A 19553-nucleotide genomic window follows, 5' to 3' on the forward strand; every position below is an offset into this window, starting at 1 on the left:
AAAAGGTCTAAGCAAATGATCTGTACCATTATGCAACACTCATGATTATAACATTGTATTTAGTCATCTGAAAATTTAGCTTACTCGGTCACTCTTGTTTCATATAAAGGATTTGTACAAAGAGTTTAATATACCGTTTAAAACTGCCTGATCATATTTCATTTTGAAGATCTTATTTAAGATCTTAAGTAAATACTCTTTTACCTTTATTTATTTTTGTTATTTCAAATGTTGAAAGATCAATAATAGTTATTTAACACCTATGTATATGGAAAATAAAGGAAGTGTTTGCTTTTGAAAGCGTAAACATGGCGGAAGGAGGACATTTGTCACAAACTGTGTTCAGCGCTTCAGAGGAAATATATGATTACAAATGTTCACCGTGCGAAGAAGCTGGAGTATATAAAGAAGCACATAAATACTGTGATAGTTGTAAACTATATTACTGTAAGAAATGTCTCGGCGAACACAACAAATTTCCGGCTTTAAGAGGACATCTGATTAAAGATGTGACCTCTCAACCGAAACAGACTGTTCAAACTGGGCCATCAGGTGCATCCATACCAGCACTACTAGTTGAGCCGTGTGAGAACCATCCCGAAGAATCGATAAAGATGTATTGTGGTAAACATGATGCTGTCTGCTGCACTGTTTGTATAGCGCTCGATCACAGGTATTTTAACTGTTTTATATTCTATTATTTTATAGTAATATTACATTTAATTTTATCTGTTATCTATCTTTCCTTATCAGTGGTCTTAATATAAATGAGCATATTCTTTTACATTTCCGATGACAAGATTTGGACATATTCATGTTGTATAAAGAACGGCGCTACATATTGATAAGTTGGTTTAAAATTATTAACACAGTTTATACTATTTAGGACCTAAATTTATTGCATTAACACCCCCCCCCCCCCCCACACACACACACGCACCCCCACAAACGAGAGAAAAAGAATAAAAACGTTTTGTAATCTCAGAGAGACACTCCTTTTTCTTTTTGTTTATAATCATTTACCATGTCCCTACTGTGTTACTTCTTTGGATGTTGTACTTGCTATAAATGATGAACTGCACACATTTTTCGGGCGGACATAGATTTACTTTACGATTTTGTATCCATTTGTTAACATTCGGAAGATTTCGATTTTAAAGCGCAGTTTGAATTGACAGAATAAGCAGCAACAAAATGTGCTTTCAATGTATATTAAACTGATACTCATACTATGTGGTCACGCATTTAATGATAAACGAAGAAAGAGGATTTCAAATTTTACTTTATGATTGTTTAAAAAACTATAACGATATTTTGGTAGTTTGGTTTGCTGTCGTGGGGGTGAACTAAAACCATTACATAGATTTCGTATTACACTTAACTGGTACATGCGCGGAATTTAGTTTTTGTTGAACAGGCTAAAATAGAAAAGTAGCCGACCAGGCATGCCCCCCTCCCACACATCTTTGAAAATTTTGAAATTCACCGCTTCATTTTCTGCATTCTTTGGCATTCTAGGAGCATTTAAGAACACCTTTTCCACTGCAGTTGTATATACAATATACCTCTTATGTTCACATTTTTATGAGCTCACCTGTTAAATTTGGGAAAACTAATCAAATTAAGTTTTCTTAAAGGTAAAATTCTTTGTTTCTTTGAGGTAATTAACATAAATGAATTACGTCGGGTTCGTATGTAGCAGCAGCCACATACACTTTGAATGCGGTCCTAATGTTGCCTTTTCCAAAAAAAAAATTATTGCCTTCTTCTCTTCTTTTCTATTTTTTTACGAAATTCCAGGGTGGGGGTGTTGTTTATTTATAGGAGACGTTGGTCGAATTTACTAGGTCAGTAATAGGTGAAGATAGAAGAAATGTTGATATTTCAACAGGAAAAGCTTGATAAAAAGAATATTATATTTGTGTCTTTTCACATTGAATTTATTGAAACTCGTTGAATAAATTGATAAAATGCTCAGCAGAGCCTCGATGTTTCAGCAAAAGAACTAACATGTGAGTAAAAGAATATTACATTGACTGAATTTTTTAACTAACTGAATAAAAAATGATGAAACGCGTTTTATTAACACGTTCAAAAGACACTTGTGTATCATCCTTTATGAGCATGGAATTAGTTGTCATGTTTTATTCAGCATATCTTTATTGAATGTTGTGTTAATAGGGTTATACATAATTGCGCTTTGCACAAGTGTTTAAACGCTAGTCAAGTGAAAACAGTAATGACTGGACAATATGAAACTGATCAATGTGAAACTGGACAATGTGAGAAATAATTAAGATTTCGACTATCACAAAATATTAAACTTTACGAACTCTGTTAGGGCGCTTCGTGACGCTCATATATTTCGGATTGTATTACAAACTATGCTGAAGTTAATATATAGTTAAAAGAAATCTGTATTACTGTGTGACTGTATTAATATTCTGGCTTAAAAATAAAGCAAATGTATCAATCCACTTGGTGTTAGTTAAATTTCTTCATACTAGCTTCATATGAACATTTGGTGGTAGTAGAAGTCAACATAAATAAGCCTGCAACTTTACGTATTTTGAATTAGCACATATGGTATTACATTACTTTCCTGTAAATGTGATGCCCCTATTATATTGGAGGTATTTCCAATTATATATTGAAGGACATACTAATCATATTGTTTGATGGATTTTTCTTATAGAAAAGCGGTGCATATTCAATCAGTTTTGAGAATATCTTTCTTTGCAATGTGAAGCGTTGTCAGCATTGATGTTTTCTACTTTTGCTTTTTTTTATATTTAAACATGTCTTTTCTAGGTTTGTAGCGGGATCATGTTAATACTTTTCAAACAACTTCTTTTTGTTAACTTTGTCTGTAGACGATCGCATCCTTATTTTGTATATTTTGGATCAGCTTTAACGCAATGATACATTGATTTCCTAGTCCAAATTTCGGAGAATGGCCTAGACAAGTCTTTTCTTTTGATAAACAGATATACTACATACCATGACAGTTTGTAATATATTACTTTTAGAGAGTGCAAAGACGTTCACTACATTCTACAGCTGGCTAAAGATATCAGAACAAGTCAGGAATACAACGACTACGTGAAAGAAGTGACAAGAATCAAAACAGTGTACGAAGAAATTAAACATTCCATCCAATATGAAATAAAGACTATGAGTAATGTAAAGACTGAAATTATCAGAGAAATAAAAGAGTACAAAAGAGAATTAGTTTCAAGAATAGAAGAACTCGAGAGTAGGTCGCTTGAAAAAGTGAATGAAAGGTGTAAGCAAATCACAGAAAGAATGAATGTAACTGCAAGTCATGTTGATGAATTATTAGACAGGGTAACAAAACTTGTGCGAGAGATCGATATTACTAGTGAGGCACATCTGTTTGTCCAAATAAAAAAAATGAGACAAATGAAAAACGAAAACGATATGACTGACAAAGAACTTAAAACGTTTGAAGGACTTAGTTTTTCATTAGACGACAGTATTAGAAATGCTCTCGATAATCTCGACGGACTTGCTATCGCAAACGTACCTCTCAAAATTCTTTCGAAGAAAGAGTATATTATATTCGAAGATGACGACTACCATGTTTGTGATATGTGTATGTTGGATGATGACACCTTGGTTATGACAGGTAATGACAGACTGAAACGTTTCAGTAGGTCATTTAAAGATATGGCTAACATATCGGTCCCAGGGATATCGTGTGGTATTTGTACAACTTCAAGGTCAAAAGAATTAGCTGTTACAATACGGGACAGGCAAAAAATACAGTTTGCTAAATACAATGCAAAAACAATGTCACTGACAAAATCGTTCAAAGTAGGTGTTTCATGCAAAGGTATTTGCTGTAGAGATGACTACCTCTTCGTCACTTGTGGCGGAGGTGACGGTGACAATGTCCCAGGTCATTTAAGACAGTATGATATGAAAGGTAACCTTATCTGCACAATTGACACTGACAATGCCGGCCGGCCAATCTTCACATCTCCACGTGTGATGACTCTTGATTCTAGCACATATAACATATATATAGCTGACAGAGGCAACGGAATAATTGTTCTTGACAGGAATGGAAAGGTAAAAAGCCATTTGTATGATTTTTTTTTGAAAAATGGATTCGGTATTTGTCTTACAACTACGAATAAGATACTTGTGTCCGGTTGTGATTCCTACAGTATACATCAATATGATGAGAATTTTAGGTATATTGGAACAATCTTGAATCTGTCGGATAAAGTGCAAAATCCTATAGGCATACTAGTTGATGAATCAAATAAACGGTTAATTGTTGGCTTGCGAAAACACAGTAAAGTTTACGAGTACTGTTATGACACTAAGTGTTAGAAATACAGCAGAAATTCGTCAAAAGATTGTTTCCTTGACACGTGTTCGGAAAAAGTCCTCGTTAAAAGATCCTGTTATGCCGCGTTCCGTTCCGTGCCCAGGCAAAATCAATGTCACTGACAAAGTAGCTTACATTTACCATTCAATAACAGGCAGTTATTGGAAAAATGACAACTTTCATCACCTGTTGCGGCGGCGATAATTAAAACGTCCAATGTCATATTAAAAGGGTGGTACAAAAAGTAACAAAATCTGTAAAAATACACTAAAGCGTACGTATTGATTCATTTGATATATTAACTAAAAAATCAAGGGTGGTAACTGCGATCCAAAGCTACTCCAACTAAGACTGATAAAAGTCCCATGTGTAGGTGTTTTGTAAATGGTAAGCTAAGGGAAGCTTCTTCTGTATCCTGCATTAATAACATTCACTGTAGGAGTAGCGGATTAAATACAAACGAGTAAACAAACAGTTGACGCAAACACGAATCCTTTTCTAGCACATGTTACATGTACTTAGAGGACATAGACTGTGGAATAAGTTCTACTCGATAGGAATGATTAAGTTAATAATCATTTGGATGGATTTTCTGAAGAATGGTGTTATTGTATATTTGAACTACAAACAATATCATTTTGTGGCTAGACAGTATTACTATAGCATACAGCAATATAATAAACATTTCATTTTTATACATACTGCTCACAGGAAATTGTAAGCTTGGTAAATATTGATGAAGTCGATGAATGTTAAACGAGACTTTATGAAATCAAACATAGAGGGTATTTTTTTTTTTTGTAATTTGGTGGTCAAATATATGGTTTCTTTCTGTACGCTTTTGGAACTTGAGCTTGATACTATGGAGGTATATGAACTGGATACAGACTAAAGCAGAGGTTGTTTAATTTTGTATCTGAACAAAGACAATGCATTGAATTTGCTTATATTTCTACAATTGAACATATACACTGTTAGCTATGATAAAAAAACTTACTAAGTTTTCATCAAGTCATCCGAAATACTTAGAACCCCCAACCAGAACCCGCACCAAATATTAACAAACCTATTCACCTCCGTTATCCTCCACTTTCCCACGTCGCAAACCTCAAGGGACGGCGTTTTTCAGAAATCAGAAATGCCAACAGTTTTGCCTTTAATTCGTGCCCGAACATGAATATGAGGACACTTTTTCTATTCAACATAATTAGGGTCAAAAACAAAAAAGCATTGCACTAAGCACAGAAGATTATACCGATTTGCATGCCAGAGAGGATTGAAATCTATTGCCTGTTTGAGAGTGTATTAGTTTTGTTTTTCGTTTTTATTAGTGTGAGTGAAACGTTACAATTTGATATTCTTTGTATAAGTTTTTTAACTATAATAATTATGCTCTCTCCATATAAATTAAGAACGAACCATTTGCTTAAGATTAATGAGAACAGCTTTCGTCTGCCTTTAAGATACACTTTTTATAGATAAGGAATATTGCTGTCGAAACATGTGCACAAGTATGAAACGCTTTACAAATTTATAACAGTTCCCTGCATTTCAGTGTATTTATTTCTATATTTGCAGAAGTATTATGCAGGGGACTCTTGTTTGTTTCAATAATGTTGCTTGTGATATGTTTTGAGAAATCCTTTTATGCAAATACTTACATTTTTGATTTAAGGCAACATTTCAACAAACATTAATAAGGGCAAACTTGGCTAAAACTTATTTCTCCTAACCTGCAGCATCGAGGTTGGACCATCTAAGAATGGGTTAGTTTTACTGTTAGTCTGTTAATCACACCCTTATTTACATTTTAATTATTTTCAGATAAGTAATCTGTAGCTCAGTTCCGAAAAGAGAATGCTCTGTTACACAGTAAATAAACTTCGGATATATGCCAATTTCTTTAATTTTGACAAAAAGATAGTAAAATTACAAAGCTTTCTATATTAAATTGAAGATCAGATTAGTGTTGTCTGCGAAAGTGAAACTGTTTTATATTAATAACTTTTCTTTTTAATATAATTATATGAACTGTTTAGTTATAAAATGGTTTGTTAGTAGGTTAACATATTATTATAAGTACTTAACCAACTAATGAAGATTTCCTAAAACTGAATTTGATTTTGATTGTTTTAGTGTTAAGTGTTTCTTAATTGTTTTCTGTAAAATTCCTTGTGTTGTCACTTCTGTTCATCGTAATAGGTCACTTGCCGTGAAATACGAACTGCGTGAAGTATAAGACATACAACATTCTCCAAACACGGATGTTGCGCTGCACGAAATGCGGCATTCGTCTTTGAAATTTTAAAGAAAATGAAAGAAGAAAGAAAATAAAATGTCACGACATTGAACTATTTAACAAAGTTAAATGAATGTCGTACTCGATATTTGAATTTTGTCTCACGGTACCATATTTGACATTTGGCAAGAATGAATACTAGTTTGTCTCGCTGTAAAACATTTTATTTTGAAACGGCAATGGACTTCTGATATATACTGTAGTATCTGAGATTTAGGTCCTAAAGCACAGTATCATTGCTGACTCTTATCGAGTCTTTTATCATTTTTTATCTTATCATTTTACGTATGACTTTTTGGCTCATCTTAACCAAAGATTTAAGGTAAGCTATTGTAATCGTTCGTCGACCATAGGCTGGCGCTAGTTTTTCACATTTTATACGTTCTCTGCTAAGGGTCCGCTTAAAAGATCATCATAAACTTGGTCTGTAGCGTCCTTGTAGGGTCGTATCCCAATTTATTATAATAGTTCCGCTTGACTGAATAAATTAGGAACTGACAGAGCTGAAAAAAGAGAAACATCATCAACAACAACAAAAAAAACAACAACAACAAACGAATTCTTCTCATGAATGGCTTGATGGATCATCTTTGTCTGTAGCATTCGCTTTACTGATATAAGGCGCTGTCAGAGCTAAAATAGAATCACCTTTAAATGACTTTTTCTCATGAACCGCTTAATTGATAATCACCAAACTCGGTCTGTGGCATTCTTTAAGGTGCTCTCTCAATTTTGTTCAAATAGTTCCACTTTACTTATTGTAAGGGCCATCAGAGCTGAAAAATAGAAAAGCCTTCATAACTTCTTCCCATGAACTGCCTAGATAGATTATCACCAGATTTGGTCTGTAGCATACTTGTAAGGTCCTCTCTCGTGTTTGTTCAAATGGGTCCGCTTGACTCTTTTTGGGGCGGCCAGAAATTAGATTTTTAAAAAATCAACATATTGTTTACTATTCATGATTTAGGTTGTCATTCATATCAAGGACTAAATGTCAATGTCAGGTGAGCGGCTTAGGGTCACTACATGCATAAAGGCACCGTTTGCAGTAATTGGAATGACCTATGGTTGGAAACCAATGCACGGTTAAGGATCAGTTCTTATAATGGAGAAGCCTATATAAATATATGTGTTCAGGCTGTAAATTGTCTTTTTTTTATTACATTAAGAATGTCTACTGTAATATGTGCTTTCTCATGTTCACTCTAACAATTTCTATCATTTTCATTTGTAACGTCGCGTGTGATTCCATGGACAACTACACGTATTCATCATGCATTGGAATTCGACTACAGTTTGATAAACCATGAAAATTCCATTGTCGCGAAATAATATGTGTTTAAACTACTGAAACATTTGTTAAGCAAAATGTGACATGCGTTTTCTTTTCTTGTAAGATTAGATATTATACATGTATTCTTGAAGATGTGATTCATCTTTTTATTGCTAATTTTTATTTATCACTATTTTCCATCAGTGTAAAATGAAACTATGCATCTTGAATTATCCAAGCAATAAAAAACAATAAAACAAGCCGAGAAAAGGAGTTTTCAATTCAATAACACAATCCACATAATATGTGGGTTCGGGTTTAACGTCTTTTCCACAATTTTTCAGTCATATAAACGACGGTGTCTACTTGTTGTAGTGAGCACAATGCCCAACTTTATAGTGCTGGCTTACTAGAATATCACGCCGTATATAATGGTCATGATACCCCCACCCAGTCACATTATACTGACACCGGGTTGACCAGTCATAATTCTATGCTTTTTATGCTGAGCGCCAATCTAGGAAGCTACTAGAACCATTTTACGTCTTTGGTATGACGCGGCCAGGGATCAGTCCCACGACCTCCCACACTCGAAGCGGAAGCTCTATCACTAGGCTACCCAGGCGGTTCCACAGAAAGGATATTTCAGAGAAACATTGCATGTACATGTAAAGTAATGAAATAAAGGCAGCTGGAAATAGGTAACAAGGGCATTAGAATCACAAAAAGCCGCTTTCAGTTCAATGAAACTGATTATTCTTAAACATGAGGTACTGCTTGTTTCTCCTCTCTATTTATGGATAATTAAATAATTATTTATAGAAACCACTTATCTGATTACGGTTTTTTAGATGACATTTTTTTCATCTGAAATAATTCAGACAGAGGAAAGATTAATAGACTGTTTTGACAGATTGACATATTTAACAGCTTTCATGATACTATAAAATTTACATATAATTACTTTAAACATACAGCTAATGATAAAATAAAATAAAAATGGTACTTCGCATACTAGTATCAATGAAAAATAGGTACTGTCATCAGTACATACAATTTTCATCATGTCTCTTGTTAATGGTCAGTCTTAGCGTCGTTTTAGGAGTATTACTTCGGATTATATCATTTTTGACGAGGGAATGGTCAAACTCAGTGAATTCTTGCAAGCACGTAACTACCCTGCATGTGTCATGAATGTGACATTGAAGAAAGCCTCTTCTCTTAGAATGCAAGATGCTCTTGAATCGCTTAATAACAAAAAATACGGATAAAGTCATTCCTTCTGTATGTACTTACAACCCATCTTTGCCTAATATTGGTAAACTGATAAACCATCACTAGAATAGAATATTCTTAAGTATTCTCTACATGAGAGTGGACTATAAACTTATTTTTGCTTACAAAAGACCCAAGAATATTCAAGATGTTCATTCTAAATTGAACAAGAAATACAGACTGGTAGTGTATGTAACTGTTACAGACGTTGCTGAACCCAATGTTATGGAGGTAGGTTACCTTAATATTTGTATGTGCTCATGTCCAACCGGAAGGTAACGTGACGATTTACGACGACGTTTACGACATACTAAATATGTTTGTATATCCATTCTTCTGAAAATAAATCATGAATCTGTCTCCGAACTGATGTTTTATGGTTTAATAATGCAGGAATAATGAATAGAGTGCCGCAGAAACGTTTCAAAACAATGTTGCCTTTAAATGACGTCATTGACGTCATGACGTTACGTGTCAGTTACCGCGCAAAATCAATAGCTTTTATTTTGAAAGTACGTAATTCTGTGCATTTTCCTTACTTGAACTATTTCCAAACAGCCATTATTTGCTGAAATATTTTTATGAGTCTTTTGCTCTGAATATTAATCAATATTTTGCTTCTTTTATGTAGTTATTTTGAAATGTTATGCGCAATGAAAGAAAATCGATGATGGTAACCAATGTTATTTGGAATATAGTTGGATGATAGGTTACTTGTTACGGCCATTTTCAAAACAAAGCTGTCAGTTTGATCTGTAATACATATTTTTCAGTTTCCGTTGATAATTTGTTATTTATATAGTAAAATTAAGCTCTAAAATTGTTCAAATTTCAGTAGAAATTTGTGGTTTCATGACTTGAATTGATGTTACCATGGAAACGAAGCCCGTGACCTATATATCTAAATGTAAAATTCAAACGCGTTGACACTGGTCTATCAAAGGAACATAGATTTGGCTTTTAATTTTCATTTCAACAGTATCTATGAGAATAACAGCAGCATGCTGAACGATTTTTCCATGAAAAATGCTAAACAAAGGGTACTGCTGTAAGTATTTTAAGCAGTGAAATTTGTTTGAATAAATACAGAAAACACGAAAATATAACTTACGTTAGAAATAATATGTTTTAAAGCTACATTTAACACAAAAGATAATTTTATTCAGTATTTTTTATAAGAAATTATGACAAAAAGCAAAATATACGCTTTTTTAAACATCTCTGTTGCCATGGTTACTTTAAACTTTAAGAAAAATAGGGTACCATCTAAAGTGCTTGGTGTTTTGCTAATAATATTACCCAAATATTCCATGTTGGTCATTAAGAGAATGGCACTGAAGCCGTCGAAAACCCCGTTTTTATACATAGTTATTTAAAAAATGAGAGAAAATGCGTTACCATAGAAACACGAGCCCCGCGACATATACATTTTAAGCTTATGTTAGAAAGCTAACGCGCATACTAGAAAAAAAAATATAATGCAGACTTCTACGGAAAACAATGAAACTGAAATACCCTGAAAAGTGTTAAATATCCGTATTTTCCTTCTTCTTTCAATATAAAATACCTTTGAAGGGTCTGGATAAAAACTGTACTTGAAGGGACAGAGATAAACGAAATTAAGATTGTAGCAGTTAAAACATTAAATTACACGAAATACAAAACATTGTTGCGGTTCTACTAACTTGATTTTACTCTGGTAACAAGGTAACCTACCCCCTTAAAATATAAATGAATCCAATTCATTTTCCAGTACTACCAGTTCATTTTGTTATAATGTAAGGTATGATCTATCATGCAATTCAACTGATGTTATATACTTAATAACATGTAATAAATGTTTGAAACAGTATTTTGGACAAACACATCAACAATGTTCACAAAGAATGGATCATAGATCATTAGTCATAGATTTGAAATAAATCATTAGTCATAGATTTGAAATAAATCATTATCCAGAAGCCACAACTTAATGTCTCCGAACATTTTAATTCATTTTAAATCTAAAACATACTATTCAGGATTTCTGTTTTATGTCTATAGAGAAAGTATCTACTATATCTATCTAATACCGTATTGAAACGTAAAGAAATGTTTTGTGAAACAGTATATTATTTTCAGCCAATTAAAGGTATATATGTATTCATTTCTGTCCAGTTCCGCTGATTTTTTATTTGAAGAATTATAAATTTACAACTTTTATTGATTCTTTAAGTAGGTCTGTAAATTTCTGAACACATTATTTTTCTGTTGGGTTTAACGTCGCACCAACAAAATTATAGGTCGTATGGCGACTTTCAAGCTTTTCCTGGTGGAGAAAGACCCCAGGTGCCCCTTCGTAATTATTTCATCATGGGAGTAGAACCACCGACCTTCCGTAAGCCTTCTGGATGGCTTCTTCACATGAAGAATTCAACGCCCCTAGTGATCGCGGCTTGAACCCACATCGGTGAGGGGCAAGTGAATCGAAGCCAGCGACCTTAACCACTCGACCACGTAGGTTCCCCTCTATGCAGAATCAACAGCTGAGAAAGGTGACCTCATCGTAACAAAAACAAACGAACAAACAAAAACAACAAAACCCAGAAAAAAAAAAAACAATAATCAAATTATCATTTTTACCGCGGAGCCTGAAACTTTGAAGAAGAAAGTTACCCAGTCACTTTACAGTTTTAATCTTGTTTCATATCATTGATTTGTACACCGTTTAAATCTTCCTGATTGATGTTATTTTGAAGATCATGCTATAATGATAGCACAGTCGATGTTGAATATCTTAAGTAAATATTTGTCTACCTTTATCTTTAGTTATTTTGTTTTTTGCACGATCAATAATAGTTGTTTAACAGCTATGTATATGGAAAACTAAAGAAGTGTTCTCTTTTGAAAGCGTAAACATGGCGGAAGGAGGACATTTGTCACAAAGTGTGCTCGGCGCTTCAGAGGAAATATATGATTACAACTGTTCGCCGTGCAAAAAATCTGGAGTATATAAGGAAGCACATAAATACTGTAATAGTTGTAAACTATATTACTGTAAGAAATGTCTCGGCGAACACAACAAATTTCCGGCTTTAAGAGGACACCTGATAAAAGATGTGACCTCTCAACCGAAACAGACTGTTCAAACTGGGTCATCCACGTCAGCAATACCAACTGAACCATGTGAAGACCATCCTGAAGAAATAATAAAAATGTACTGTGGTGAACATGATGTTGTCTGCTGCACTGTTTGTATAGCACTTGATCACAGGTATCTTAACATTTGATTTTTCTTGTTGTCTTTATTCCCCAAACAGTGGTCTAAATATAAATGGACATATAATTTTACATATTCGATAACAACATTTGGAAAATATCATGTTGTATAAAGAACGATGCTTGCAACTTAAGATTGTTAAACTTAAGTGTGATATGTTGTTTTAAGACTATTAATACAGTCAGTTTAAGACCTTAATTTATTACATTAAAACACATATACGAGAGAAAAAAGAATAGAAATGTTTTATAACCTCAGAGAGACACTATCTTAATTTGGTTTCTTAAAATGGTTTATCATACTCCACTTCTTTGGATGTCTTACTTGCTAAAAACAATGAAAATAAGTAATTGCTATCGTACCCTTTTTACGACATACGGTTTACGACTTTGTTTGCTTTTATTACTATTTGAAATTACTATTTTCGATTTTAGAACACGATCTGAAAGAATTCTAGAAAAAAAATGTGCTTTTAATTTAAGATTATTTAGCTTGTACTTATAAGTGTTCATTCATGTTATGATAAATGAAGATAGGGATTTCAAAGTTATACTTTAGTTTTAACGTAGATACAGTTTAAAAACTATAACGCTTTTTCGGTGGGGTGATATAAATTCATTTCATAAATTTGGTATAATACTTAACTGGTAAACTATATTTTAATCGAATTATTAGTATGTGTAATAACATTTGACCTTGACGTCGTTTAAAATATGAAAGAATTTTCGATGTTTCAACAAAAGAACTACAGTGTGATAACATGATATTACATTCGTACCTTTTTACATTAATTTTTGTTCACCCGTTGTACAACAATGATAAAATGCTCAACAGAGCCTTGCGTTTTATCATTTCTTTCAAAAGACACCCATGTACCATTTCAAATTAACACATGCTGTGTTACCTTTATTCTCCGTAAATGTGATGCCCTTTTATACTCGAATTTTAAGCAGTTTTTTTTAAATTATATATTCACAGACATACTAATTACATGTATATCGTTTGTTGTGCCTTTCTTATAGAAAAAGCGATAAATATTAGATCAGTTTGAACATTTGTCTGTTTGCGATATGGAGCATTGTCAACATTAATTTTCTACTTTTGCGTTTTTGTTTCAAAAACATATCTCTTTTAGGTTTGTTGTAGGATCATGTTTGTACTTTTGAAACGATTTCTTTTTGTCAAATTTGTCTGCAGACGGTCGCATCCTTATCATGTATATCTTAAATCAGCTTGAACCCATCTTTGGACCATTATGATACTTTCTCTGATTTGCTAGTCCAAATTTCGGAGACTGACCTAGACAATACTTTTCTTTTGACGAGCAGTTTTGTTTTATACTACATACCATGGCTGTTTTGTAATGTATTACTTTTAGAGAGTGCAAAGACGTTCACTACATTCTAAAGCTGGCTAAAGATGTCAAAACAAGTCAAGAATACAACGACTTCGCGGATGAGGTGATAACGATCAAAACCGTGTACGAGGACACTCAACAGTCTATCCAAGATGAAATAAAGACAATTAGTAACGTAAAAACTGAAATTATCAGAGAAATAAAAGAGTATAAGAGAGAGTTAGTTTCAAGAATAGAAGAACTGGAGAGTAGGTCGCTTGAGAAAGTGAATGAAAGATATCAGCAAATAATAGAAAGATTGAATGCAACTGCAAGTCATGTAAGTGATTTATTAGATAAGGTAACACATATTGTGCGAGAGATAGATAATGTGGGTGAAACACAACTGTTTGTTCAAATGAAGAGAATGAGTCCAATGAGAGACGAAAAAAGAAAGATTGACAAAAATCTTCAAACGTTTGAAGGACTTAGTTTTTCGTTGGACAACAGTATTAGAAATACCATCAAACATGTCGACAGTCCTGCTATTGCAAAAGTACCTGTCAAAATTCTTTCGAAGAAAGAGTATGGTATTATCTTTGACGATGACGAATACAGAAGGAACAATGTACGTGATATGTGTATATTGGATGACGACACCTTGGTTTTGACATGTAACGACAGACTGAAACGTTTAAATAGATCATTTAAAAAAATGTCTAATATATCGGTCCCAGGGGAATTGAATGGGATATGTAAAACTTCAAGACCAAAAGAATTAGCTATTACAATACGAGATAAGCAAACAGTACAGTTTGCTCAGTACACTGCTAACAATATGTCACTGACAAAATCGTTCACAGTCGGCGTTCCATGCAAAGGTATTTGCTGTAGAGATAATTACCTGTTCGTCGCTTGTGGCGGAGGCGGCAGCGACAATGTCCAAGGTCATTTAAGACAGTATGATATGAAATGTAACCTTATCTGCACAATTGACACTGACAATGCCGGCCGACGAATCTTCACATCTCCCCGCCTAATGACTCTTGATTCAAGCACAAAAAACATATATATAGCAGACAGACACAACGGAATAATTGTTCTTGACAGGAATGGAAAGATAGAAAGGCATCTGTATAATTCTTTTCTGAAAAATGGATTCGGTATCTGTATTACAACTCGGAATAAGATTCTTATTTCCAGCCTTGATTCCTTTAGTATACATCAATATGATGAAAATGTCAGGTATGTAGGAAGTGTCTTGAACCTTACGGATAAAATGCTTGAACCTGAAGGCATACTACTTGATGAATCAAAGAAACGGTTAATTGTTGGCATGGGCGCGCACAATAAAATATACGTTTATGAAGTTGAATGTTAAACGAGACTGCACATATTTAAAGAAAAAGACGAAATCCATGTACCTGCACCGGATACTCGTCTCTTTGTGTACATGTATGTTTTCAATATGTTGCTACCAGAAACATGTTAATTCATATCCAGTTGCATATAAATACATCCTGTTTTTAGTAGTTTGGACATATATTGTTTACAAATAATATGCAAAGTCGTAAATTTGTAATAAGGTGTTGATATTCGACCACTGACAAAAATATTCAAACTTTTGAAGGACTTAGTTTTTCGTTGTGCAACAGTATTTGAAATTCCATCGACCATGTTTACGGACTTGCTATCGCAAACGTACTTCTAAAAATTCTTTTAAGAAAGAGAATGTTATTATGTTCGATGATTACGAATAAAACAAGTACTATGTATGTGATAATTATTTAATACGTGTATCTGGAATGATGACACCTTGGTTATGACATGCACCGACATACTGAAACGTTTTAGCAGGTGATTTAAACAAATAGCTAACACATCGTCCCAGGGGAATCATGAGGAACATGTAAAACTTCAAGATCTTAAGAATTAACTATTGCAATTTGAGACAAGCAAACAATACAGTTTGCTCAGTACACTATTGGAACTATGTCACTGACAACATCGTTCACAGATGGCGTTCCATCCAAATGTATTTACTGTAGAGGTGACTTCATCTTCGTCACCTGTGGCGGAGGCTTAAATGACAATGTCCAACGTCATTTAAGACAGTATGATATGAAAGGTAAACTTATCTGCACAATTGACACTGACAATGCCGGCCGACGAATCTTCACTTCTCCCCGTCTAATGACTCTTGATTCAAGCACGAATAACATATATATAGCAGACAGACACAATGGAATAACTGTTCTTGACAGGAATGGACAGATAAAAAGCCATTTGTATGATTCTTTTCTGAAAAATGGATTAGGTATTTGTCTTAAAACTAGGAATAATATTCCTGTGTCCGTTGGTCATTCCTATAGTATACATAAATATGATGAGAATTTCAGGTATGTAGGAACAATCTTGAACTTTACGGATAAAATGGTCAAACATACAGACATACTAGTTGATGAATCAAAGAAACGGTTAATTGTTGGCACGGAAATGCACAAGAAAATATACGTTTTTAAAGTTGAACTTTAAAAGAGGCTGTATATATTTTAAACGGTACTTTGGTCAGATATTTGTTTGTTAGTGTATTTATTCGATAGGTTGCTGTCAGAAAGTATTCTTGCTGAGAGTCATTTGATTCAAACAGTTGTGTGACGTTTGTTCTGAGAGTACCAGTAAATTGATTCAATCACTTGTATGACTTTCGTAGTGAAAGAAAATTGATTCAGTAAGTTGTTTGACATTCTACTTGAGAGTACATTAATTCAACCAGTTGTATGACTTTCTTAATGGCGTAAATGGACTAAATCAGATGTATAACTTTCTAAATGAAAGAAAGGTTATTTAATACATTGCATGACGTTATAACTGAATGACTGAGAGCAAATCAATTTGATTATTTGTATGACTTTCCAAGTAATTCTTCTGAAACTAAATTTATTCAATAAGTTTTATGACTTTCGTACTGAGAGTAAATTGTGTGAATGAGTTGTATGACTTTCGTACTGAGAGTTAAACGATTCAGTCAGTTGTATGACTTCCTTACTTTGTGTAAATTGATTCAAAACAGTTGTTTGAATTTCTTAATGGAGTAAATTGATTAAATCAGTCGTATTACTTTCTAACTAAGAACATTGTTATCCAATAAGTTATATGACGTTATTACTGAGAGTAAATTGATTAAGTTATTTGTATGACTTTCTTAATGATACAGTTGAGAGTAAATTTATTGAATCATTTTATTATGTTCTTAGTAATGCGAATAAATTGATCAAATCAGTTGGTACTCTCAGCAGTATGACTAAGAAAGTTGAATGACTTTCGTACTGAGAGTAAATTGATTCATTCAGTTGTTTGACGGATTAAATTGTGTAATTGATTTATATGACTTACTAACTGAGAGTAAAGTTATTAAAGTTGTATGACGTTCTTACTGAGAGAAATTGAATTTCATCATTTGTATGACTTTCTTAATAATTTCTATGACATTCTTTGTACTGCGAGTAAACAGATTCAACCAGTTGTATAACTTTCTTACTGAGAGAAAATTGATTCTATCAATTGTATGACTTCCCTACTGAGAATTTGAGACAATAAATATCGGGCACAAATTCACATTATTTGTTACTTTTGATGTGTAAGGGGCCTCCGTGGCCGGGTGGTTAAGGTCGCTGACTTCAAATCACTTGCCCCACATCGATGTGGGTTCGAGCCTCACTCGGGGCGTTTAATTCTTCATGTGAAGAAGTCATTCAGCTGGCTTACGAAAAGTCGGTCGTTCTAACCAGGATCCCGCTCGTGATGAAATAATACACGGATGAACACCTGGGGGTCTTCCTCCACCATCAAAGCCGGAAAGTCGCCATATGTCCTATAATTGTGTCGATGCAACGTTAAACCAAACAAAATAAATTGATGTGTAACCCATTGACCTACCACTATTTTGTTATTGATGAAAAACGTAGAGAACGTTGAGGATACAAGCATATACAGTCAGAGCACAGTTTTGTGTATTGCGAAGGATAAATTTTGTTTTGCTCAATGTTAGACAGTTAAATCAATATCCAATTCGCTTTTATGTCATTAGGAAAGATTGTAAATAGCTATGTCGTTTTGAAATAACTTAATGTTGACTAGTTTACGTTTTTACTAAATTAGGAATTATCCCTGTCCACTTAAGGTCTAGGATTTACTTATGCTGTTAATGACCAAAATTATCCACAATTATTACTATTAAAGTGGCATAGCCTAAGTGCCCTTAAACATGATTTCAGTTGTATTCTAAGACCCAGTTGCGTCGTAGACTATTCAACATGCAGCTCGGTATCAGAAGAGTTGAGTAAAGCTTGCACATATTTAGTAAAAGCTGCAATGACCCTGCTAAAGTAAGGTCTGATTTTATACCGTGGGACTGAACTTCTAATTTCTTGAATTATAAACGAAGTCGGAACTCATGATTTTTTAATTGTTAACTTTACGTTAAATAATGCATTGAACGCTTGGACAAACGCTACTTGTGTTATTGGTGGTCATACGGGACTATTGGACGAACACGATTCAAGAACTTCCTGGTTTGGGTTACATTAAATTATCTGACTTTTATTTACAATTTTCTTCACGTTGTCGCTTATCATTTGCAATGTTCATCAAATAAAATTACCATGGGTCAAAAATCACATGTAAGTCGCATTATTCAAAGTAAACACTCAATGATCTTCAGTATCCTCGCGGTTCTTACCTGATATTTAATATATCAGATTGAGGCATGCGATTGTCAGGATTTATGTAACTATTGTAAAAATATATTTCATGTTCTTAGATGCAGGTTTTTTCAAATTAACTTTTCTTAGGAGAACCCCTAATATTCAAATTACGAGTTTCCAGTAGCAATGAGGAAACATCGAAATTTCCTTGACTTTAAGAGGGGACAAGGCTAGGCGTAAATCCATATTTATTCTAGCGCTTGACATAAAGAACTTAACTAATACTGTTATTTCGGAAAACACATCACTGTCGTATTAGAGAAGACCTCTGTCACCTTCAAAATGCTCTTCTACATATTTTATATGATCTGAATTTCATTACAGCTCTTTATTATACCGTTCTAAAAGACATAGTGGTTAATACTGGATATATCTCTAAGTTTTTAGCTGACCTGAACCGAAGGTTCAAGGTGAGCTATTTGTATAGGTGGATGGTTCGGCGTCAGTCGTCCGTCGGCCACATTTTCACTTAAACATCTTCTCCTCTGACACTACTTGTCAGAATAACACCAAATTTGGTCTGTGCATCCTGTCGAGATCCTCTATCAAGTTGGTCCGAGTTTGTTTAATTTGGGGCAATTTTCCCCCTTTTAGGGGCCGCTAGAGCTAAAAATAGAAATACATTTAAACAACTTATTTTCATGAACCGCTTGATGGATCTTTATCAAACTTGGTCTGTAACGTTATTATATCGTCCTCTCCCAAGTTTATTCATATTGGGGGCATTTGGCCTCTGGTAGGGGCCGCTAGAGCTAAAAATAGAAATACCTTTAAAAGTCTTCTTCTCATGAATTGCTTGATGGATCTGCATTAAACTTCGTCTGAAGCATAATTATATGGTCCTCTTCCAAATTTGTTGGGGGCACTTGGCACTTTTTTTCAAATCATGCCCTTGGGTCATAATTGGCTCCGTCCCGAGTCTCACTGGTTTAACATAGAATTATATAGAATTTTATTTTATTTTATTTTATTTGAATTTTTGTTT

The 19553-nt window shown here is 33.8% G+C and overlaps 2 protein-coding genes across 2 annotated transcripts; both read left to right on the forward strand.

The window, feature by feature from the left end:
- Positions 1 to 308: 308 nt before the first annotated feature.
- Positions 309 to 4362, forward strand: LOC128549173 (uncharacterized). The gene is made up of 2 exons (XM_053525625.1): positions 309 to 673; positions 3030 to 4362. The coding sequence occupies exons 1-2, from the start codon at positions 309 to 311 to the stop codon at positions 4360 to 4362; spliced, it is 1698 nt and encodes a 565-aa protein (XP_053381600.1).
- A 7612-nt stretch (positions 4363 to 11974) lies between these two features.
- LOC123563883 (uncharacterized) lies at positions 11975 to 17327 on the forward strand. The gene is made up of 2 exons (XM_045357005.2): positions 11975 to 12460; positions 13845 to 17327. The coding sequence occupies exons 1-2, from the start codon at positions 12105 to 12107 to the stop codon at positions 15181 to 15183; spliced, it is 1695 nt and encodes a 564-aa protein (XP_045212940.2). The 5' UTR covers positions 11975 to 12104; the 3' UTR covers positions 15184 to 17327.
- The last annotated feature ends 2226 nt before the right edge of the window (positions 17328 to 19553 follow it).

The sequence above is a fragment of the Mercenaria mercenaria genome, chromosome 2 (genome assembly GCF_021730395.1).
Source record: "Mercenaria mercenaria strain notata chromosome 2, MADL_Memer_1, whole genome shotgun sequence".
NCBI lineage: Eukaryota > Metazoa > Mollusca > Bivalvia > Venerida > Veneridae > Mercenaria > Mercenaria mercenaria.

Coding starts and splice junctions, on each gene's coding strand:
- LOC123563883 (XM_045357005.2), top strand. CDS start 12,105: ATGGCGGAAGGAGGACATTTGTCACAAAGTGTGCTCGGCGCTTCAGAG. Junction 12,461..13,844: donor TGTATAGCACTTGATCACAG/GTATCTTAACAT, acceptor TATTACTTTTAG/AGAGTGCAAAGACGTTCACT.
- LOC128549173 (XM_053525625.1), top strand. CDS start 309: ATGGCGGAAGGAGGACATTTGTCACAAACTGTGTTCAGCGCTTCAGAG. Junction 674..3,029: donor TGTATAGCGCTCGATCACAG/GTATTTTAACTG, acceptor TATTACTTTTAG/AGAGTGCAAAGACGTTCACT.